General features: G+C 42.4%; 1 protein-coding gene across 1 annotated transcript; it reads right to left on the bottom strand.

The window, feature by feature from the left end:
- Positions 1–6,321: 6,321 nt before the first annotated feature.
- On the bottom strand, positions 6,322–8,919 carry LOC120030135 (N-acyl-aromatic-L-amino acid amidohydrolase (carboxylate-forming) B-like). Its single transcript, XM_038975455.1, has 6 exons — positions 8,687–8,919; positions 8,194–8,389; positions 7,692–7,785; positions 7,103–7,210; positions 6,823–6,935; positions 6,322–6,657 (listed from the first exon to the last, which is right to left on the bottom strand). Exons 1-6 carry the CDS (start codon positions 8,917–8,919, stop codon positions 6,322–6,324), a joined length of 1,080 nt encoding a protein of 359 aa, XP_038831383.1.
- Positions 8,920–17,032: the final 8,113 nt, after the last annotated feature.

Genomic DNA, 17,032 nt, shown 5'->3' with positions numbered 1-17,032 from the left:
TAAATTTATGAAGAAGAATGTCCACTGCACATAGAGGTTGTTATTAAATTAATTTAAAAAAGTGAGTACCTCCTAACTATACTGGCATATTCAGACGCACAATCTTTCAACATTGACAGTGCTCGAACCCTGGATTTTAATAGTTTGTCCTAGTGTAGCCTCCATCACTGTGTCTTAACATTTGGTTAATGTGCATTCATATAGGAAGAGGAAGCGCCAGTCAGCTAATGTGCATTCATATAGTTAATGTACATTCATATAGGAATAGGAAGTTCCAGTCAGCTAAATTATCAAAATGTTAGCATAAAGTCTCACCAAAAAGGAAATAGCCCACATGTAGGGTGTGTTGCTATGCCTGTGGGAGAGCACTCACGGCGGAAAGCTGTGTAGTTTATATAGGTACTTGGCACTTGCAGGAGTGGCCCACAGATATGGGCCACAGGGCGTCTTTGAAGTCCCTTCAGGTCTGTGAATTCAACTTGTTGACACACACCACATCTGAGCCAGTGACAAATTGCAAAATGTTTGTCATCCTCTCACTGTCCAGTGATTTGACCAGAAACTTCCTGAACTGCATTAAGTGATTTTGAGCTGGATCTTTTACGTTGGCAGAGAGTAAGTCGACCATGTTCTTGTTGGTGGGCTTTTTCACTGCATACATGTGTTTTATGTCAGCTACACTTGCTAGAGCGGTCTTCATGGTGGGTCGGGCTGTGGTGGCCATCATGTCCAAAGCATACATGGGTTCTTGGATCAGCTGCTTAAGCGCCACCTAGACTATGGCTTATTTCATGTTTCACTCAATTGGGATGGAATGGCTGCCCATTCTCGAAAGAACATCTGGCTGTTAATCTTCGTCACACACAGCAGCAGAAAAGGTGTCTCTCTCAAATTGAGTGATGCACCAATTGAAAAAGAGCATTAAGGTTTTGCAGTTGCCAAGTAAAATATTAATTTATCAATTTTTGTTGCCAACATTCTTGCCAAGAGGCATCTCTTTTCTTTGATGTCCCAGACTTTGAAGGAGAAATCGCTTTCTGGCCGTTTAGTGGAATGGCTGTTGTAGAAAATCAACTTTTACCAATTTTTAAACCCCATCGTGATTCCTCCACCACTTCTGGTCCGAACCTGTTTGTCCGTTATGGATCCATCCCAACTCAACTGCTCGAGTGCTCCTGGCTACATTCTTGTTTCCCACACTTAGTCTTCTGCTTCATTCTGGTTCCACTTGTTCATCTTCGCTGGAGTCCTCTCTAGACTTTTCTTTGGTGCGCATAATTATTTTCTTCCTAAGTACTTCCAAGAGGTCCATCTTTCTTTTTCTACTTACCTTGCTGTGTTCTTGTGGTCTCACCGTGCCTACATTGGGCCACAGTGTCACCAAGGGCAGGAAGATATAAAGACACAAGACGAGACCCAGATGCAGACACAGGAGGCAGATGGTTGTAGTCTTACAATGTTTAATAATCCAAAGGGGTAGACAAGAGAATGGTCGTGGACAGGCAAAAGGTCAAAACCAGATCAGTGGTCAAGGCAGGCAGAATGGTCAGGCAGAGTCCAGAAACAGGCAAGGGTCAAAACCGGGAAGACTAGAAAAAGGAGAATATCAAAAGGAGTACTGGAAAAACACGCTGGTTGACTTGACTAAACATACAAGACGAACTGGCACAGACAGACATGAAACACAGGGATAAATACACTGGGGAAAATAAGAAACACCTGGAGGGGTTGTAGACAATCACAGGTGAAACAGATCAGGGCGTGACAGAAGATAGCTTTGTCATCCAATTACATTATAGTTTCTGCATCAATTTGTCAAATACAGTGCCTTTGGAAAGTATTCCCAAAGTATGACCCCTTGACTTTTTCCACATTTTGTTACGTTACAGCCTAATTCTAAAATGGATTAAATAAAATATTTTCTACAAATAATATCTACAAACAACACTCCATAATGACAAAGAGAAAACAGTATTTAAAATATTTTCTTTGCAAATGTATTAAAAATAAAAAACAGAAATACCTTATTTACATAAGTATTCAGACCCTTTGCTATGAGACTCGAAATTGAGCTTATTTGCATCCTGTTTCCATTGATCATCCTTGAGATATTTCTACAAGTTCCCAGCCCAGAGCTTCCGGCGACAGTTCACAGTCCCGAGCTTCCGGCGACAGTTTCCAGTCCTGAGCTCCTGAGACGGTCCGCAGTATGGAACCTCCTGAGACGGTCTGCAGTTCGGAGTCTCCAGCGACGGTCGGCAGTCCGGAGTCTCCAGCGAAGATCTGCAGTCCGGAGCCTCCAGCGACGGTCGGCAGTCCGGAGCCTCCGGCGACGATCCACGGTCCGGAGTCCCCGGCGACGATCTACATTCTGGTTCCTTCGGCGACGATGTCCGGAGTGCTCCAAGATAGGATTGTATCGAGGCACAGATCTGGGGAAGGGTACCAAAAAAATTCTGCAGCATTGAAGCTCCCCAAGAACACAGTGACCTCCCTCATTCTTAAATGGAAGAAGTTTGGAAACACCAAGAATCTTCCTAGAGCTGGCCGCTCGGCCAAACTAGGGAATCAGGTGAAGAGGGGCCTTGGTCAGGGATGTGACCAAAAACCGATGGTCACTCTGACAGAGCTCTAGAGTTCCTCTCTGGAGATGGGATAACCTTTCAGAAGAACAACCATCTCTGCAGCACTCCACCAATCAGGCCTTTTAGGTAGAGTGGCCAGACGGCAGCCACTCGTCAGTAAAATGCACATGACAGCATGCTTAGAGTTTGCCAAAAGGCACCTAAAGACTCTCAGACCACGAGAAACAAGATTCCCTGGTCTGATGAAACCAAGATTGAACTCTTTGGCCTGAAAGCCAAGCGTCATATCTGGATGAAACCTAGCACCATCCCTACAGTGAAGCATGGTGGTGGCAGCATCATGCTGTGGGGATATTTTTCAGCAGCAAGGACTATTCAGGATTGAGGGAAAGATGAACAGAGCAAAATACAGAAAGATCCTTGATGAAAACCTACTCCAGAGTGCTCAGGACCTGACTGGGGTGAAGCTTCACCTTCCAACAAGACAATGACCCTAAGCACACAGCCCAGACAACGCATGACATGTCTCTTTAAGAATGTGAAATGTCAGAATAATATATAATATATAATAGTATAGAATTGTTGAATAGGATGCCATTGACTAGAATATGGTATATACATATGAAATTAGTAAAACAGTATGTAAACATTATTAAAGTGACCAGTGTTCCATTATTAAAGTGACCAGTGACTATGACTATGTAGATGGGGTAGCAGCCTCTAATGTGCAGGGTTGAGTAACCAGGTGGTAGCCGGCTAGTGACAGTGATTAAGTTCAGGGCAGTGTACTGGGTGGAGGCCGGCTAGTGATGGCTAATTCAACAGTCTGATGGCCTTGACATTTTTCAGACTCTCGGTCCCAGATTTTATGCAGCTGTACTGAACCCCGCCATCATCCAGAAAGCGAGGTTGCAGGCTGTGGCTCGGATGGTTGATGTCCTTGATGATCTTTTTGTCTTTCCTGTGACTTTGAGTTCTGTAGGTGTCCTGGAGGGCAGGCGGTGGGCCCCCAGTGATGCGTTGGGCTGACAGCACCACCCTCTGGAGAGTCCTGCGGTTGTGTGCGGTGCAGTTGCCGTAGCAGGTGGTGATACAGCCCGGCAGGATGCTCTCAATGGTGCATCTGTAAAGGTTTGTGAGGGTCTTAGGGGCAAAGCTGAATTTCTTCAGCCTCCTGAGGTTGAAGAGGCGCTGTTGTGCCTTCTTCACCACACTGTCTATGTGGGTGGACCATTTCAGATTGTCAGTGATGTGTACGCCGAGGAACTTGAAGCTTTTCACCTTCTCCACTGCGGTCTGTCGTGCTCCCTCTGCTGAAGTCCACAAACTGTTTCTTTGTTTTGTTGACGTTAAGGAGAGGTTATTTTCCTGGCACCACTAAGCCAGGGCCCTAACCTCCTCCCTGTAGGCTGTCTCGTCATTGTTGGTAATCAGGCCGACTACTGTTGTGTCGTCTGCAATCTTGATGATTGAGTTGGAGTGCCACGCAATCATGGGTGAACAGGAAGTACAGGATGGGGACAGGAAGTACACACTCTTGTGGGGCCGCTGTGTTGAGGATCAGCGTAGTGTCGGTGTTCACCACCTGGGGACGGCCCGTCAGGAAGTCCAGTACCCAGTTTCACAGGGTGGGGTTCAGACCCAGCGCCCCAAACTTAATGATGAGCTCAGAGGGTAAGGGTACTATGGTATTGAAGAATGAGCTGTAGTCAATGAACAGCATTCTTACATAGGTATTCCTCTTGTCCAGATGGGATAGGGCAGTGTGATGACAGAAGTGAGTGCTACAGGGCTATAGTAATTTAGTTCAGTTACCTTTGCTTTCTTGGGTACAGGAACAATGGTGGACATCTTGAAGCAGGTGGTGCGAGTAGACTGGGATAAGGAGAGATTGAAAATGTCCATAAACACTCTAGCATGCACAGAGGACACGGCTAGGATGCCGCCTGGGCCGTCAGCCTTGCGAGGGTTAAATGTCTTTCGTCTGCCATGGAGAACAAGAGCCCACAGTCCTCGAGAGCGGCCCACGTCAGTGGCTCTGTGTTATTCTCAAGAGGTGTTTAGCTTGTCTGGGAGCAAGACGTCGGTGTCCACGACGTGGCTGGTTTTCCCTTTGTAATCCACGATTGTCTGGAGTCCCTGCCACATATGTCTCGTGTCTGAGCCATTGAATTGCGACTCCACTTTTACTATGTACTGTTTGATCGCCTTACGGAGGGAAAAACTGCACTATTTGTATTCGACCATATTCCCAGTCACCTTGCCGTGGTTAAATGTGGTGGTTTGCCCTTTCAGTTTTGTACAAATGCTGCCATCTATTCACGGTTTTTGTTTTGGGTAGGTTTAAATAGTCATGTTGCGAACAACATCCCCTATACACTTCCCAATGGACTTAGTCACTGTGTCAGTGTATATGTCAATGTTATTCTTAGAGGCAACCCGGAACATATCCCAGTCCGCGTGATCAAAATAATCTTGAACATGGATTCCGATTGGTCAGACCAGCGTTGAATAGACCTTTGCACAGGAGTTAATGCAGTCGGCATTTGATTGTGAGGTATTCTAGGTCAGGTGAACAAAAGGACTTGAGTTCCTGTACGCCACACCATGAGTAGTTAATCATGAAACATACACCTCCGCCTTCCTTCTTCCTGGAGAGTTCTTTATTCCTGCCTGCGGGATGTACTGAGAACCCAGCTGGCTGTATGGACGGGGACAGTATATCCGGAGAGTGCCATGATTCGGTGGAACAGAGTATGTTACAGTCCCTGATGTCTCTCAGGAAGGAGGTCCTCCCCCCGAGCTCGTCTACTATATTGTCCAGGGACTGAACTTTAGCAAGTAATATACTCAGAAGCAGTGGATGGTGTGCACCTCCTGAGTAGGACTAGAAGTCCACTCCGAATACATCTGCTCCTCCAGCGGCGTCTTGGACCAGCCTCTGGGATAAGTTCAATTGCCTTGGGGGGTACGAACAAAGGATCCAATTGGGCAAAGTTGTTTTTCTGGTCAGAATTCTGGTGAGTTACCGACGCTCTGATATCCAAAAGTTATTTCCGGCTGTATGTAATAACACAGAAAACGCTCTAGGCTAGAGATGTAAGAAAGTACACACAAAAAAATACTGCAAAGTTGCTTAGGAGCTAGAAGCAGAGCTGCCAAGTTCATGATGCCGTTGACCTAAACAAGGGCCTCAGGACCAGTGGAAGCAATATAGCCCCATAGCATCAAAGATTCACCACCATATTTTTCAGTAGGTATAGGGTTATTTTCTGCTTATGAATTCTCATTATGATAACAAACCCACCACTGGTGTCTGGCTAAATAATTATATTTTCATGTCAGTGGGGTTAATTGGCCACAAATCAACATTTTGCAATGGCCATCTCAGTCTCCAGACTTGAAATCCGTTGAAAACCTGTGGCTTGAATTGAAAACGGCAGTCCATAAGCGCAGAGGAAGGATATCAAGGATCTGGAAGGAGTCTGTATGGAGGAATAATATAAGATCCCTCCCAATGTGTTCTCCAACTCATAAAACATTTTAGAAAGGCTCAGTGCTGTTATCCTCACAAGGTGAGGTGTGTGTGTATAAGCATTTATCAGCAAATGCTGTCATTTCAATAAAGGATTTTTTATTATTATTTGAAGTTCATTACATTTGATCAACGTGTCTCATTTTACATATTTGTATTTATTTTTATCCACTATTCATATCAAGAATTTGAAATGAGCTCTCAGTTGTATTGTCCATTTAGTGAATCACTCTCCTCTCCATATTCCATTAGCTTCTGATAGCCCTCCTCCTCCATTTCCCCTTTAATTTCTTCTTCCTCCTCCATTTCTTCTGCTGAACTCTTCCTCTTTCCCTGTTCTCCTTCTCTCTCCGATCGGATGGATGGTATCCCCACACTCCTTTGTCTTGCAAGGGAGAGAGCTATGCCCTTCTCATAGTACGCACATTCGTTAATGAAGAATGGATAGAGTGGCTCAGTCCCTTTGTACTTTAGTGTCTCTCCAGAAAAAGTCTGGAACACAGGGTCATTGGGGCGGAGGAGGCAGAAGTCCCGATCCTGAGAGAGAGGGGGGAGAGAGAGACAGAGGAGTTAAAGAGTGGAGGAGTGTGGCTATACCAAATCCTGACCCAGAGATTGCTTTGCTGTTACTTAGCAAGGAACCATTGTGCATCCCATACTGAGTGAGTGTCCAGTTGTTCATGTTTCAAGGGCATTGTATACCTGGAGTTGAGGATGAATGGCGGCTGTAATACCGTGGGTCTCAAATTCTCTTGGGTAGTCCACATTTTTCACCATGGTGTACACATCCACTTTTCCTCCTTCAAACTGGGTACCTGTGAAAGAGAGAGACAGCGAGAGGGGGAGAGAAAGAGGGGGAGAGAAAGCTCTGTGGGATGAATCTGAATGAGGGTTTACAATGCAAGCATGTGGGACAGTGAACTATTTCAATCTGAAAGCAGTGCTGAATTGAATGTTGGAAAGGATTCTGTAGGCCATGTACCTGAGTTAAAGAGGTGGACCCATTCTAGCATGTGCTGGACCCCTTCTTGCATTGTGGATAAAATATTGGACCTGACTACTCCATGGGCCTGAGGACCAATCTCAATTGCTGCAGAGGAAAAAAGACACATGTACATAAATTGCATTTCAAATACACATATGACATAGTATGATTTCAATACATCGTATGCAATTATAGCATGTATTGCAACATTCGTTTTACAATTCCTGCCTTAATCTTTCTCTGGAGAGACACATAAACAAATATATACCAAGGATAGCACAATAAAGTCAGTCACGTATTTCCATTGTGATGGAAATACGTGACTGACTTTATTATGTTATCCTTGGTATATATTTGTTTATGTACAGTATGTACTGGCTGTATATGTGTTTTTTAAATTGTCAAAACAAACTCAATCAACTAAGCACCGTTAAAAATGGAAAAGAAGGTTCCATTTTAAAAGTATGAAAGAAATCTAAATGCAGAGAGATGTGCATCCTCGGACTACTAAGCATGTTTGACTACCATGGCAAAAAAACTGAAAAATGTACTGGTAGTAAAGAAGCCCACCTCCCTACTAACTCACCAAAGCCATGTTTGCCTACCGAATCGAGGGAATATGCTTCATTGAGGGGAAGGTCGAAGTGAATGAACCTCACAGGTATGTCAGACATTTGTCTCTGGAAAACAAAATAAATTGTCAATACCCCAGTGGTAACCTGACAGAAATCATCTCAAGATAACAATGTGGGTAAAATTCATAGGCATCTCAGATCTTTTTTCCACCATGATTGTGTGTATCCTCAAAATATATCTTGTTCAAAGTTCTTAGCATAATTTAGGCTACTATTCAAAGATCATTCCAACTTGTTGGAAGCAGACTAGTTAAGTCCAACCTCATTTTCTACCCTACTGAGTTCCTAAATTAATTGAAAATCTAAAAAATCATTGTATACCTCGTTAACTTTCCTTCATCCATATTGATCTTTAAGAATTGAACTATCCCATATATTCAATCAGCGCAGATCTACTCTAATGAGAAAATGTATCCAAAATAATGAGTCTCTGTGAGGATCGTTTTGTCTTGCCTGCAGGTATCTGTAGATGTGAAGAGAGATCCAGTCGCAGTCGGAGTAGGCGATGAGGCACAGGCCCATGTTAGCGGTAGTGTTGTGGAGGTCACACACCAGGTCCATGGCCTCTGGACTACCTTTAGGACCTAGCAGGGTGTTCAGCTCCTGGGACCGGACTATCTCATAGGGGGTTTTGTCTGTCACAGGCCCACTAAGAGGGAGAGAGAGAAGGATGAATGGATGGTCATTACCACCATCACTAATACAACTTTTGTCTCCGACTTCATCATCATGCTCTTTATCCCGCTCATTCTCACCATCTCCATCCTTACTTTCACCATTACCAACATAAGACCCCTAGACCATCATCATGATCAACAACATGATACCTTTTGACATAAATGTCATCATCATCATGTCTCTTTTCTACTACATTAACTCATAATCACTATCATCACCACCATACCTTCTCCCTTATACTTTATCATCATAATCATCATCATCAGACCTAAGGGTGGCATGGGTGAAGCAGCGGTTCAGGTCTGTCTCTGTGTATCTCCGACACTGCTGGACGGCACGCGGGTTGGACATCACGGTCACCACGGAGAAGTGGTCTTCCTCTTCCACCTTCCTCTTCAGCCGCTCTCTCACCAGGTACACTCCTGACAGCTCATTGCCATGGGTACCACCACACAGTGCAACGCGGGACACAGTCGGCAACACCACCTCCCTTCCTTCCATCTATGGGATGGCAATCCGAGTTACAGCATAACAGTATGTCATTTTAACAGTATCACACACGTAGAAATGTCACCTGTACTAGCATTCTGTCTCTTGATATAGTAGCTCACTAGCTTAGCGTTAACAGTATGACGAGTTAAAAAAAAAACGTGGCTGCCTTGACGCATATTGTACCCACACCCCATAGTGACTTCTAGTTGTAATTCCCAGCTCTCATCCATTCTCTAATTGGAGGTATGAAAGACTTCCGGTTGCTGACAGAGAGGAGGTAAACAATACCAGTAAACACCATTGCTGCAGAAATCCATAAGAAATCATGTTGTCAAATTCTTACCTTGGCTTCCTTTCCTGGTCTGCAGCAAGGTGTACGGCCACCTCAAGCTCACCGTGAACGTTTAACCTTTGAACTTTCGCCTATAACAAAATCACCAAACACACCTTCACTGAATGGTTTGAAATGAACTGAATGTCTGGACCTTGATTGAGATTTACAGATATTGAAACCTTAGATGCAAGGTAAAACTGCGTTTAGATTTGTCCTTCACAACGATACATTTAACTACTCTTTTTTTTTAAGGATATATCACACTTCTTACCCTTGCGGCTATCTCTCCCTTCCCTCTCTCCTGCGGTTCACCCTCTCCCAGGCTTTCATGCAGTTTCACTGATTCAGCATTCTCATCCCTCCCTCTCAATAGTAATGTAGCCTGTGCCGGCCTGTATGCTGTTGTGCAACCCCCCCCCCCCCCCTTCTATGACACTCCTCTCCAGTTGACTGGCGGTACTGCACAGTGATGCAGACAGCAGTGTGTACTCAATGCGATGTGGAAACTCCACCCTTCCTTTCACACAGCCTCGGTCCCAACGGCTCTGTCCAGTCAGCCTGCTCCAAAGCCCCTCGCCAAGCAGGGTCTCACACACTGTACAATGTATAGGATGGTAGGTTCCAGTCAGCCCTTTCAAATGTTGGCTCAAAGCAAATCTGCTCCATTGGCATTGACAGAGGCCAGAATTACATACTGTATAGTACACGTCGGGAGAGATTGCTAGCCTTATCATAAAATGTCATTTAAATATAAAGACAGAGGTGTGAGCCTGTAAAATGAGAATTAATAGAGAATAGTCATACACAGTTAATTCTGAAGAATTAAATTGTTTTAGTGATAACTTATCTTTGCAAAGGCTACACACCTCTAAATAAATGGTGTCTCAATCAAGTGTTGTTTTTAAAGGTTCTGGACAGTGACTTGAATTAAAAAGACGTACAAATCAAGTTAATTACTATAATCACGTTCAATAAAATTAAATAGAAACAAATAGCTTTTTTGCCAACCACCAGACCATGGAGGGGGGATATCCGATTCTCAGGTCAGTTGTAATCGGAGAGACTTGAAAAATAGCGTGAGGAATACAACACAAACAATCATTAGTGTATGAGCAGAGATGACTGACATCACACATCCCAGCATCCAACCCATTTGAACAGTACCAACATTCGCTGTCTTCCTCATAATAACTGCAAATGGTTTTAATGCAACTAGCACAACACCCATCAGTTGAAACGCTGTGAAACAAACAAAAGGGCGGGGCTACACCCTGAGAGAGATTGAGACTGAGGGACCAGGTATATTAAGATCAAGCTTGATCCAAATGGCAAAAAAATATATCCAGATGCACACAAATGATTTCACGTAACTTTTTTTATTTCATTGTCAAAATCTTAAGTAATCTCCATCAATGTCACACAGCTTGCACTAAACAAGACAGATATATTATTTTCTATTGAAATTATTTGGCAACCAACCTTCCTTTTTTGTTGTCCAATTAATAACAGTGAAAAATATTCCAAATATAACTAAATAAATGAGGGACAAAAGTATGACAGCAACCTGTTTGACATTCTGATAGTAATTGCTTTAGACAGATTGGTTTATCTTAAAAACAATAGTGTCATATGTCCTTTCACACACATGATGATTACTGGTTTGAAAGGGATCTCCCTTTCATGAAAATGAAGACATTCCGCTTCAGAAAACAAACAAACACCAAAACCAAATAAAACAACCATACCATTATCATCATTACTATATAGTAATCCATTTTCTATACATATATAAAATCATAGTTATTTGCAATGGTTTTAAAGTCTTCATTTTAAGTACACTTAAACAAAATTGTTATGAAACAAAGTAAATCCCATATTTTTTGGTGTCAAACACTTGCATATGTACTCTTCAGAACAGAAATGAATACAGTTAAGTGACAGTTTTTCACCTCAGAATTGATTTCCCCTTGATGTCAGACTTGCTCGCTTAACTACACAAATACACACTAAGCATTTACCATAACTATTTTTAGCAACTGCGAATACCATGTGTAGCTCACGGCTACTATTATTTCCCATCAAACACATACTGTGGGTAGAAACCATTGTTCCTAAACTGCGAAAATGCTTTTAAGTAATGCTATTAATTTTTACTCGGTTAAATTAAACTTCAATTGAAATTTTTCTTGAAATATGCATTTTCTTCGCAAAGGGATAATGGGTTTGTCGTTCAGTGGATTTGATTATGTTCTGCTGATTTGTTTTTAAAGAAATTTTATATTATCTGTGTGTCCACTCATTGGAGATGAGAGCAGGGATGACAGAAAAGGACACTAAGAGAGACAGCCAAGAACCAGACAAGAGGTCTACTTCTAACAACTTCAACCCAAGAGCACCCCTATGAAAAAGTTAATTTCACCATCTCATCATTTCCATGACCATAGATTATGAGAAAGACAAGGCCCGGGTAAGAAAACCGATACAGTACAATAATTACTATTTAAGAGAAGGGACATACAGTATTCTGGGCACCCACTTATTGATTTGTGTTGATTCTGCATGATGGCAGTACTGCACAACGATGCGTTTCATAAAGCTTCCGATGGATGAACACATACAATCATACTAGCAGACACCCCGAAACCTTTAGTTCATTTGTTAAATACACTAATCAACAGAACTTAAAATGAGAAACCTTCTCCAACTTCTTGAAGGCCACCAATCACTGTTTCAATGACTAATTATATTAACCGAGTTTCATTCCATTTAATAAAAAAAAAAGTTTACCCCCAACCACAAGGCTCTTGATGAAGAGAGGAAAATTAGTATATAGCTTCACAGAGAGCGCTATCGGCACAATATGGTAGGTAGAGGTGTAACTGTTATCTAACCTCATCTGCTCTGGGCTCACGCCACTAATGCCAAAGACAGAGATTACTTTTATTGAAAACTTATGCCCAGTTCCATTTCAGTTTCATGTCCCTTTTCCTCACACCATATGACTTTTTGCAAATGTGAAGGAGTACACAGTGTGATGAAGGCTCCACCTAGCCCTTTTGTAGAAGGAGTGAGGTTTCCGCCATATTGCCTTCACCTAGGATACCCTTCAGATCTGTAAACACTGACAGGGTAGAAGCTGAGGAAAGAGGGGCTAGGGACTAAAATGGAACCAAGTCTTAGGAATACCCCATTCACCCATTGGATCAGACTGCAGCATCTAGATCTCTTAGAACAGAGAGCCAGTGGAGTGAAACATCCACTCAAGGGGAGGAGTGTAGCTGTTCATTGGTAGGGTCCAATGAAGTAGGTTACATCCGGGGAAACTTTCTAGTCAAAGACAGCCATTATGAGGTCAGTATATTTCGGGACAGGACTCCCAGCTGCCTTTCTCCTTAGCCTCCCTTATAAATGTGAGTGAATTCACCTATGGCGGGGTCCTCGCAGCGTTTAAACCACTGCGCCGTGTAGTTATCTTGGTGAGTGCCTGATTAAAAAATGAATGGGATATTTAGTGTATTGGACCTGTGAAAAAGAGAAGCTGATTTATAAAGTGACCTTAAACTGCTTCCAAGAAACTTGTTTAATTGAAACGATGTTGAAAGTGTGAGAGACAAAAACAGACAGAGAAGCACAGAAAACAGGCAAAAGAGGGATACTTGCTTTTCAGAGAAGGGTCAGTAAAAGAGTCCTCATCGACAGCTTGTGGGAGAAGAAAAAGGGTCACGAAAGTGGCCTTCATTTTCAAGTCTTACAGTATAACACTTATTCCGATTGAGACCGATGGAAAATGAAGGGACTTGAGGAAAAGCCTTTTCTCAGTTACCTTCCTCTGTCTCGCTGGCGGTACGCTGGCTGGCGGCCTCCCGTTCCCTCTCACGGCGGACACTACGCTGCTTCTCCTCCAGCCTCTGTTTCTCTGCGTTGGCCTCATTCCACTGGCCCACCTCCATAAGCCTCTGGTCGGGTCGTCAACGGCTGTCCGTGGGCTGTCCCATTGCAAGTAGGGGATGTTCACACCTACAGTAGCCGGGCTATAAACAGTATTTTGTCCTGCTAATCGGGCTACAAGTGTTTGAAAACCTGTTTTCAAAATGCCACCAGCTGTCCATCACTATTGTAAATAAAACCACAGCATCTTGTTTACATTCTTTATTGTAACCACAATGTCACAAATAATTTGTATCTACCTTTCCAATTACTTTTAGAGTTTGGGGTTAATTTGATTAATATTATGGTGTTTCTATTCTAAGAAAAACCAAAAACCATCCGGGTTTCCGGTAGGATGGAACTGAAAACATGGTGCTGTACATTGTGACGGTCTGCAGTACAGTACTGGGCTATTTAGCTAAAGACTCCCTGTGTCGTGCGGGCACGCGGGAGACCCAGGTTCATTTCCCGACGGGGAGGAAAGAGTAGGCTGTCCTTGTAAATAAGAATTTGTTCTTAACTGACTTACCTAGTTCAATAAAGGTTACACTAAGAGCATAACATTTCTACACCTTAATTTTCTAATTGTAGTCTAACCAATACTCAAACGGAGATTCAGTCAAAATAAAATCTCATTGATTTATCAAGACCAGTCCCCATGCTTGTCTCAGAGCAGCGCGGAACGATGCTAAAATAGTTGTAGGCTATTGCTTCTAACTTCAATATGCTCTTTAAATAAATGAGACCTACACCATTTTTTAACAGCACATTACTCAACAATTACATAGAGGATATTTCTGTAATTTAGTGATATTTATTCCCATAGTAATTCGTTATGGATCCATAACTAAATCAACATCGTCATTTTGAAAGAGTATTTTTATCATTATTTTATTAACGAAAGCATAGAGATGCCATTATTAGTTACATTGTTTTAGTTTGAACGTGCAGACTGGCTCTAAGAACAGAACATCGGGAACATTTCCCTAGTCAGCACCAGTATTAGTGCAATGCCCCTTAAAGTGTTGCCGTGTGCTGGGGTACACCCCCCACTCCCCCTCCTCCCTTCCCCATGGGCTAGGTCGGTCTTCTGTGCGCGGCTCTGTAGCCCATCCCGTGTCCCCTGCCCTCGTGCCGCGAACCTTCCAGCTTTCAGTGGATACAGCTGGAGACCTGCAAGGCAATCCCATTGTGCGCCACTCAGGAGTCATGAACAATATGACCAATATATATTATCCTGCTAATAACAGGGTTAATTATATATCTGTGAGAATATCCAACGGGCTTTTATATAAATAATCCTAACAAAATAAAATAAAAACTTTAGTGTAACAACAGTTTTAGTAAGTAATACTGAAGTCGTGCACAATTATCAGTTTCTATTTAGGTTTATGTCGCCCATTCATTGTCAGTTAGAGACACAGTAGGACCCAAAAGCATAATCAGTGCTCTAACTCCCCCTTGCGCTGGTCTGGAGCAATGAAGTGGTGACGCATGGGTAACGTGCTAAACCACAAATTACCTCTAAGTCCCGCATCATAATCGCAAAACTTTTAGTGGAGCAACCACTGAACATGTACAGACAATCCATTTGAAATTAAAGTAGATCTCTTTAAATAATTTTGCAAGATTACATTTAAGGACGTGTTCTCTCAAAACACTGTTTCAGGCCTAGAAACCCAACAAAGAACTGGTACCCATTTTAAGCCCAAAAGCTAATTCTGTCCTATGGTTAACAACTCCTCAATTAATACCTATTGTAGGTTAGTCGAACAAGAAGCCATGTCAGTATATACAAGACAAACAAACCACATTCAGAAGAATCTCACTAGAACAGAAGAACAGGAACGAAATGAACTAATGAAAGGTTAATCTTTGGTTATTAAATCTGCAGACAACGGGGGTGCTGTGATGGTTTTAGACTATGAAAAATACAGAGATTCAGAGACAACTCAGTAATTAACGTTTCTATAGAAAACTGAGTGTTGATCCACACATGTGTTCCAAAGGGATATATGCTCTAATCTGGAGCAAGCCCTATTAAATAACCTTATCTCAAAACCTGAATATGAATATCTTTGCTGCAAATGTGACATACGTCCATGCCTCTACATTTTGCTGAAATTACACAAACCTAAAACACAACAAGGCACATCCAGACAGACCAGTGGTGGCAGGAATGGGCTCAATGTTAGATCCATTGTCGAACTTCGGAAGACTCTTTTATTAAAACTCATGTGCAAGCATTGCCATCATATGTGAAAGACTATATACTTCATAAACAAGATCTCACCAATAACAGGTTTAACAGAAGACTGTATTTTGGTCACTTTAGATGTTGAGTTTATATACCAGCATTCCCCAGTGTTTTGTTCTTGTACCAGTGTTTTGTTCTTCCCGCCTTTTATTTTATTTGTAAAAGTAGTTTAACATGAAGATTGGTAACAGTTTTATTTTTTGTTTATCGGGTTGAAATGAAATGATACTAGATTACTTTAGAAAAAAATGTGGGCGTTGACTTGCTCAGATAAAAACGATGACGTAAAGAGCCCTTGTTGAAACACTGTGCGATGTTTAAAACGGTGAGAAATCGCAGAATGGTGATTTTACTAAATGACTGAAGAGTTTGACTGTGTGATATTAGGTGGCTTCTTGTGTAAATATTTTCCGTCTGGATTTTAATGATTTGTATGTCTGCTGGCAGCACTAGCACACTATTTGGGAGACAGAGATACTAATGAATATCCACCAACCTTTATTCTAGAACTGGCTGGCTATGTTTTGATGTATAACTATTTCAGGTTGGATGATGAATACTATCTCCAAACGAATGGAACATCGATGTGCACCACATTCGCTTCGAGCTATGCTAACCTTTATGTGGGTCTTTTTGAAGAACGTTTTGTTAATAATGAAAACTAAAATCAATTTTTGAATAAAGTCCTGAAGTGGTATCGATATATTGAGACAATTTTTTGGCATATGGGGAGGAACGGGAGAAGAGCTGTCAGACTTTATGGCATTATTACATACATTGACCCCAATCTCAAATTCACTATTGAATGTGCTCATTAACACAATATGTGGATTGAGAAATCAAATGGAACCCTGTTTACAACTCTGTATAGAAAAGAAAGACATAAATAGTCTATTACAGGGGGACAGCTTCCACGCTGAGCCATTAAAAAGAGGACTTCCAAGAAGCCAGTTTTTCAGACTGCGTCGTATATGCCACTCCACAGAGGACTATCTAGAAAAAGCAGCGGAGATGAGCAATAGGTTTCTAAGAACAAGCTATTCTCCACAATGTGTGGATGAAGCTCTGAATTTGGCATTGGGGAAAACACGAGATTAAATGTTACAAAAAATACCCACTAGAGCTAAGAACTGTTTGAGAATTTGGAGGTACGTTCAACCTGCCTCACAACCATGCCAGCCCAGGACCTCCACCTTTGGCTTCTTTACCTGCGAGACACCAGCCACTTAGACAGCTGATGAAACTGTGGGTTTGCACAACAAAATAATTTCTGCACAAACTGTCTGAAACCTTCTCAGGGAAGCGCATCTGCATGCTCATGGTCATCACCAGGGTCTTGACCTGACTGAAGATCAGCGTTATAACCGACTTTAGTGGTCAAATATTCACTAGTACACTGGAGAAGTGTGCTCTTCACGTTTCAACTGTACCGGGCAGATGGCAGACAGCGTGTATGGTGTCTTGTGGGTGAACGGTTTGCTGATGCCAATGCTGTGAACAGAGTGCCCCATGGTGGCATTGGGGTTATGGTGGGCAGGCATAAGCTACGGTTAACGAACACAATTGAATTTTATCGATGGCAATTTGAATGCACAGATACTGTG

Source organism: Salvelinus namaycush, chromosome 36 (genome assembly GCF_016432855.1).
Source record: "Salvelinus namaycush isolate Seneca chromosome 36, SaNama_1.0, whole genome shotgun sequence".
NCBI lineage: Eukaryota > Metazoa > Chordata > Actinopteri > Salmoniformes > Salmonidae > Salvelinus > Salvelinus namaycush.
Note: the sequence above shows the minus strand (reverse complement) of the source record. Positions and strands in the feature narration are given on the sequence as shown.

What these genes read in the sequence shown, in the direction of transcription:
- LOC120030135 (XM_038975455.1), bottom strand. Translation starts at nt 8,919, where the DNA reads ATGGAAGGAAGGGAGGTGGTGTTGCCGACTGTGTCCCGCGTTGCACTG. An exon ending in TTCACCCATGCCACCCTTAG is followed by an intron (nt 8,390 to 8,686) that starts GTCTGATGATGA and finishes TCTCCCTCTTAG; the next exon opens with TGGGCCTGTGACAGACAAAA. An exon ending in ACATCTACAGATACCTGCAG is followed by an intron (nt 7,786 to 8,193) that starts GCAAGACAAAAC and finishes TTTGTTTTCCAG; the next exon opens with AGACAAATGTCTGACATACC.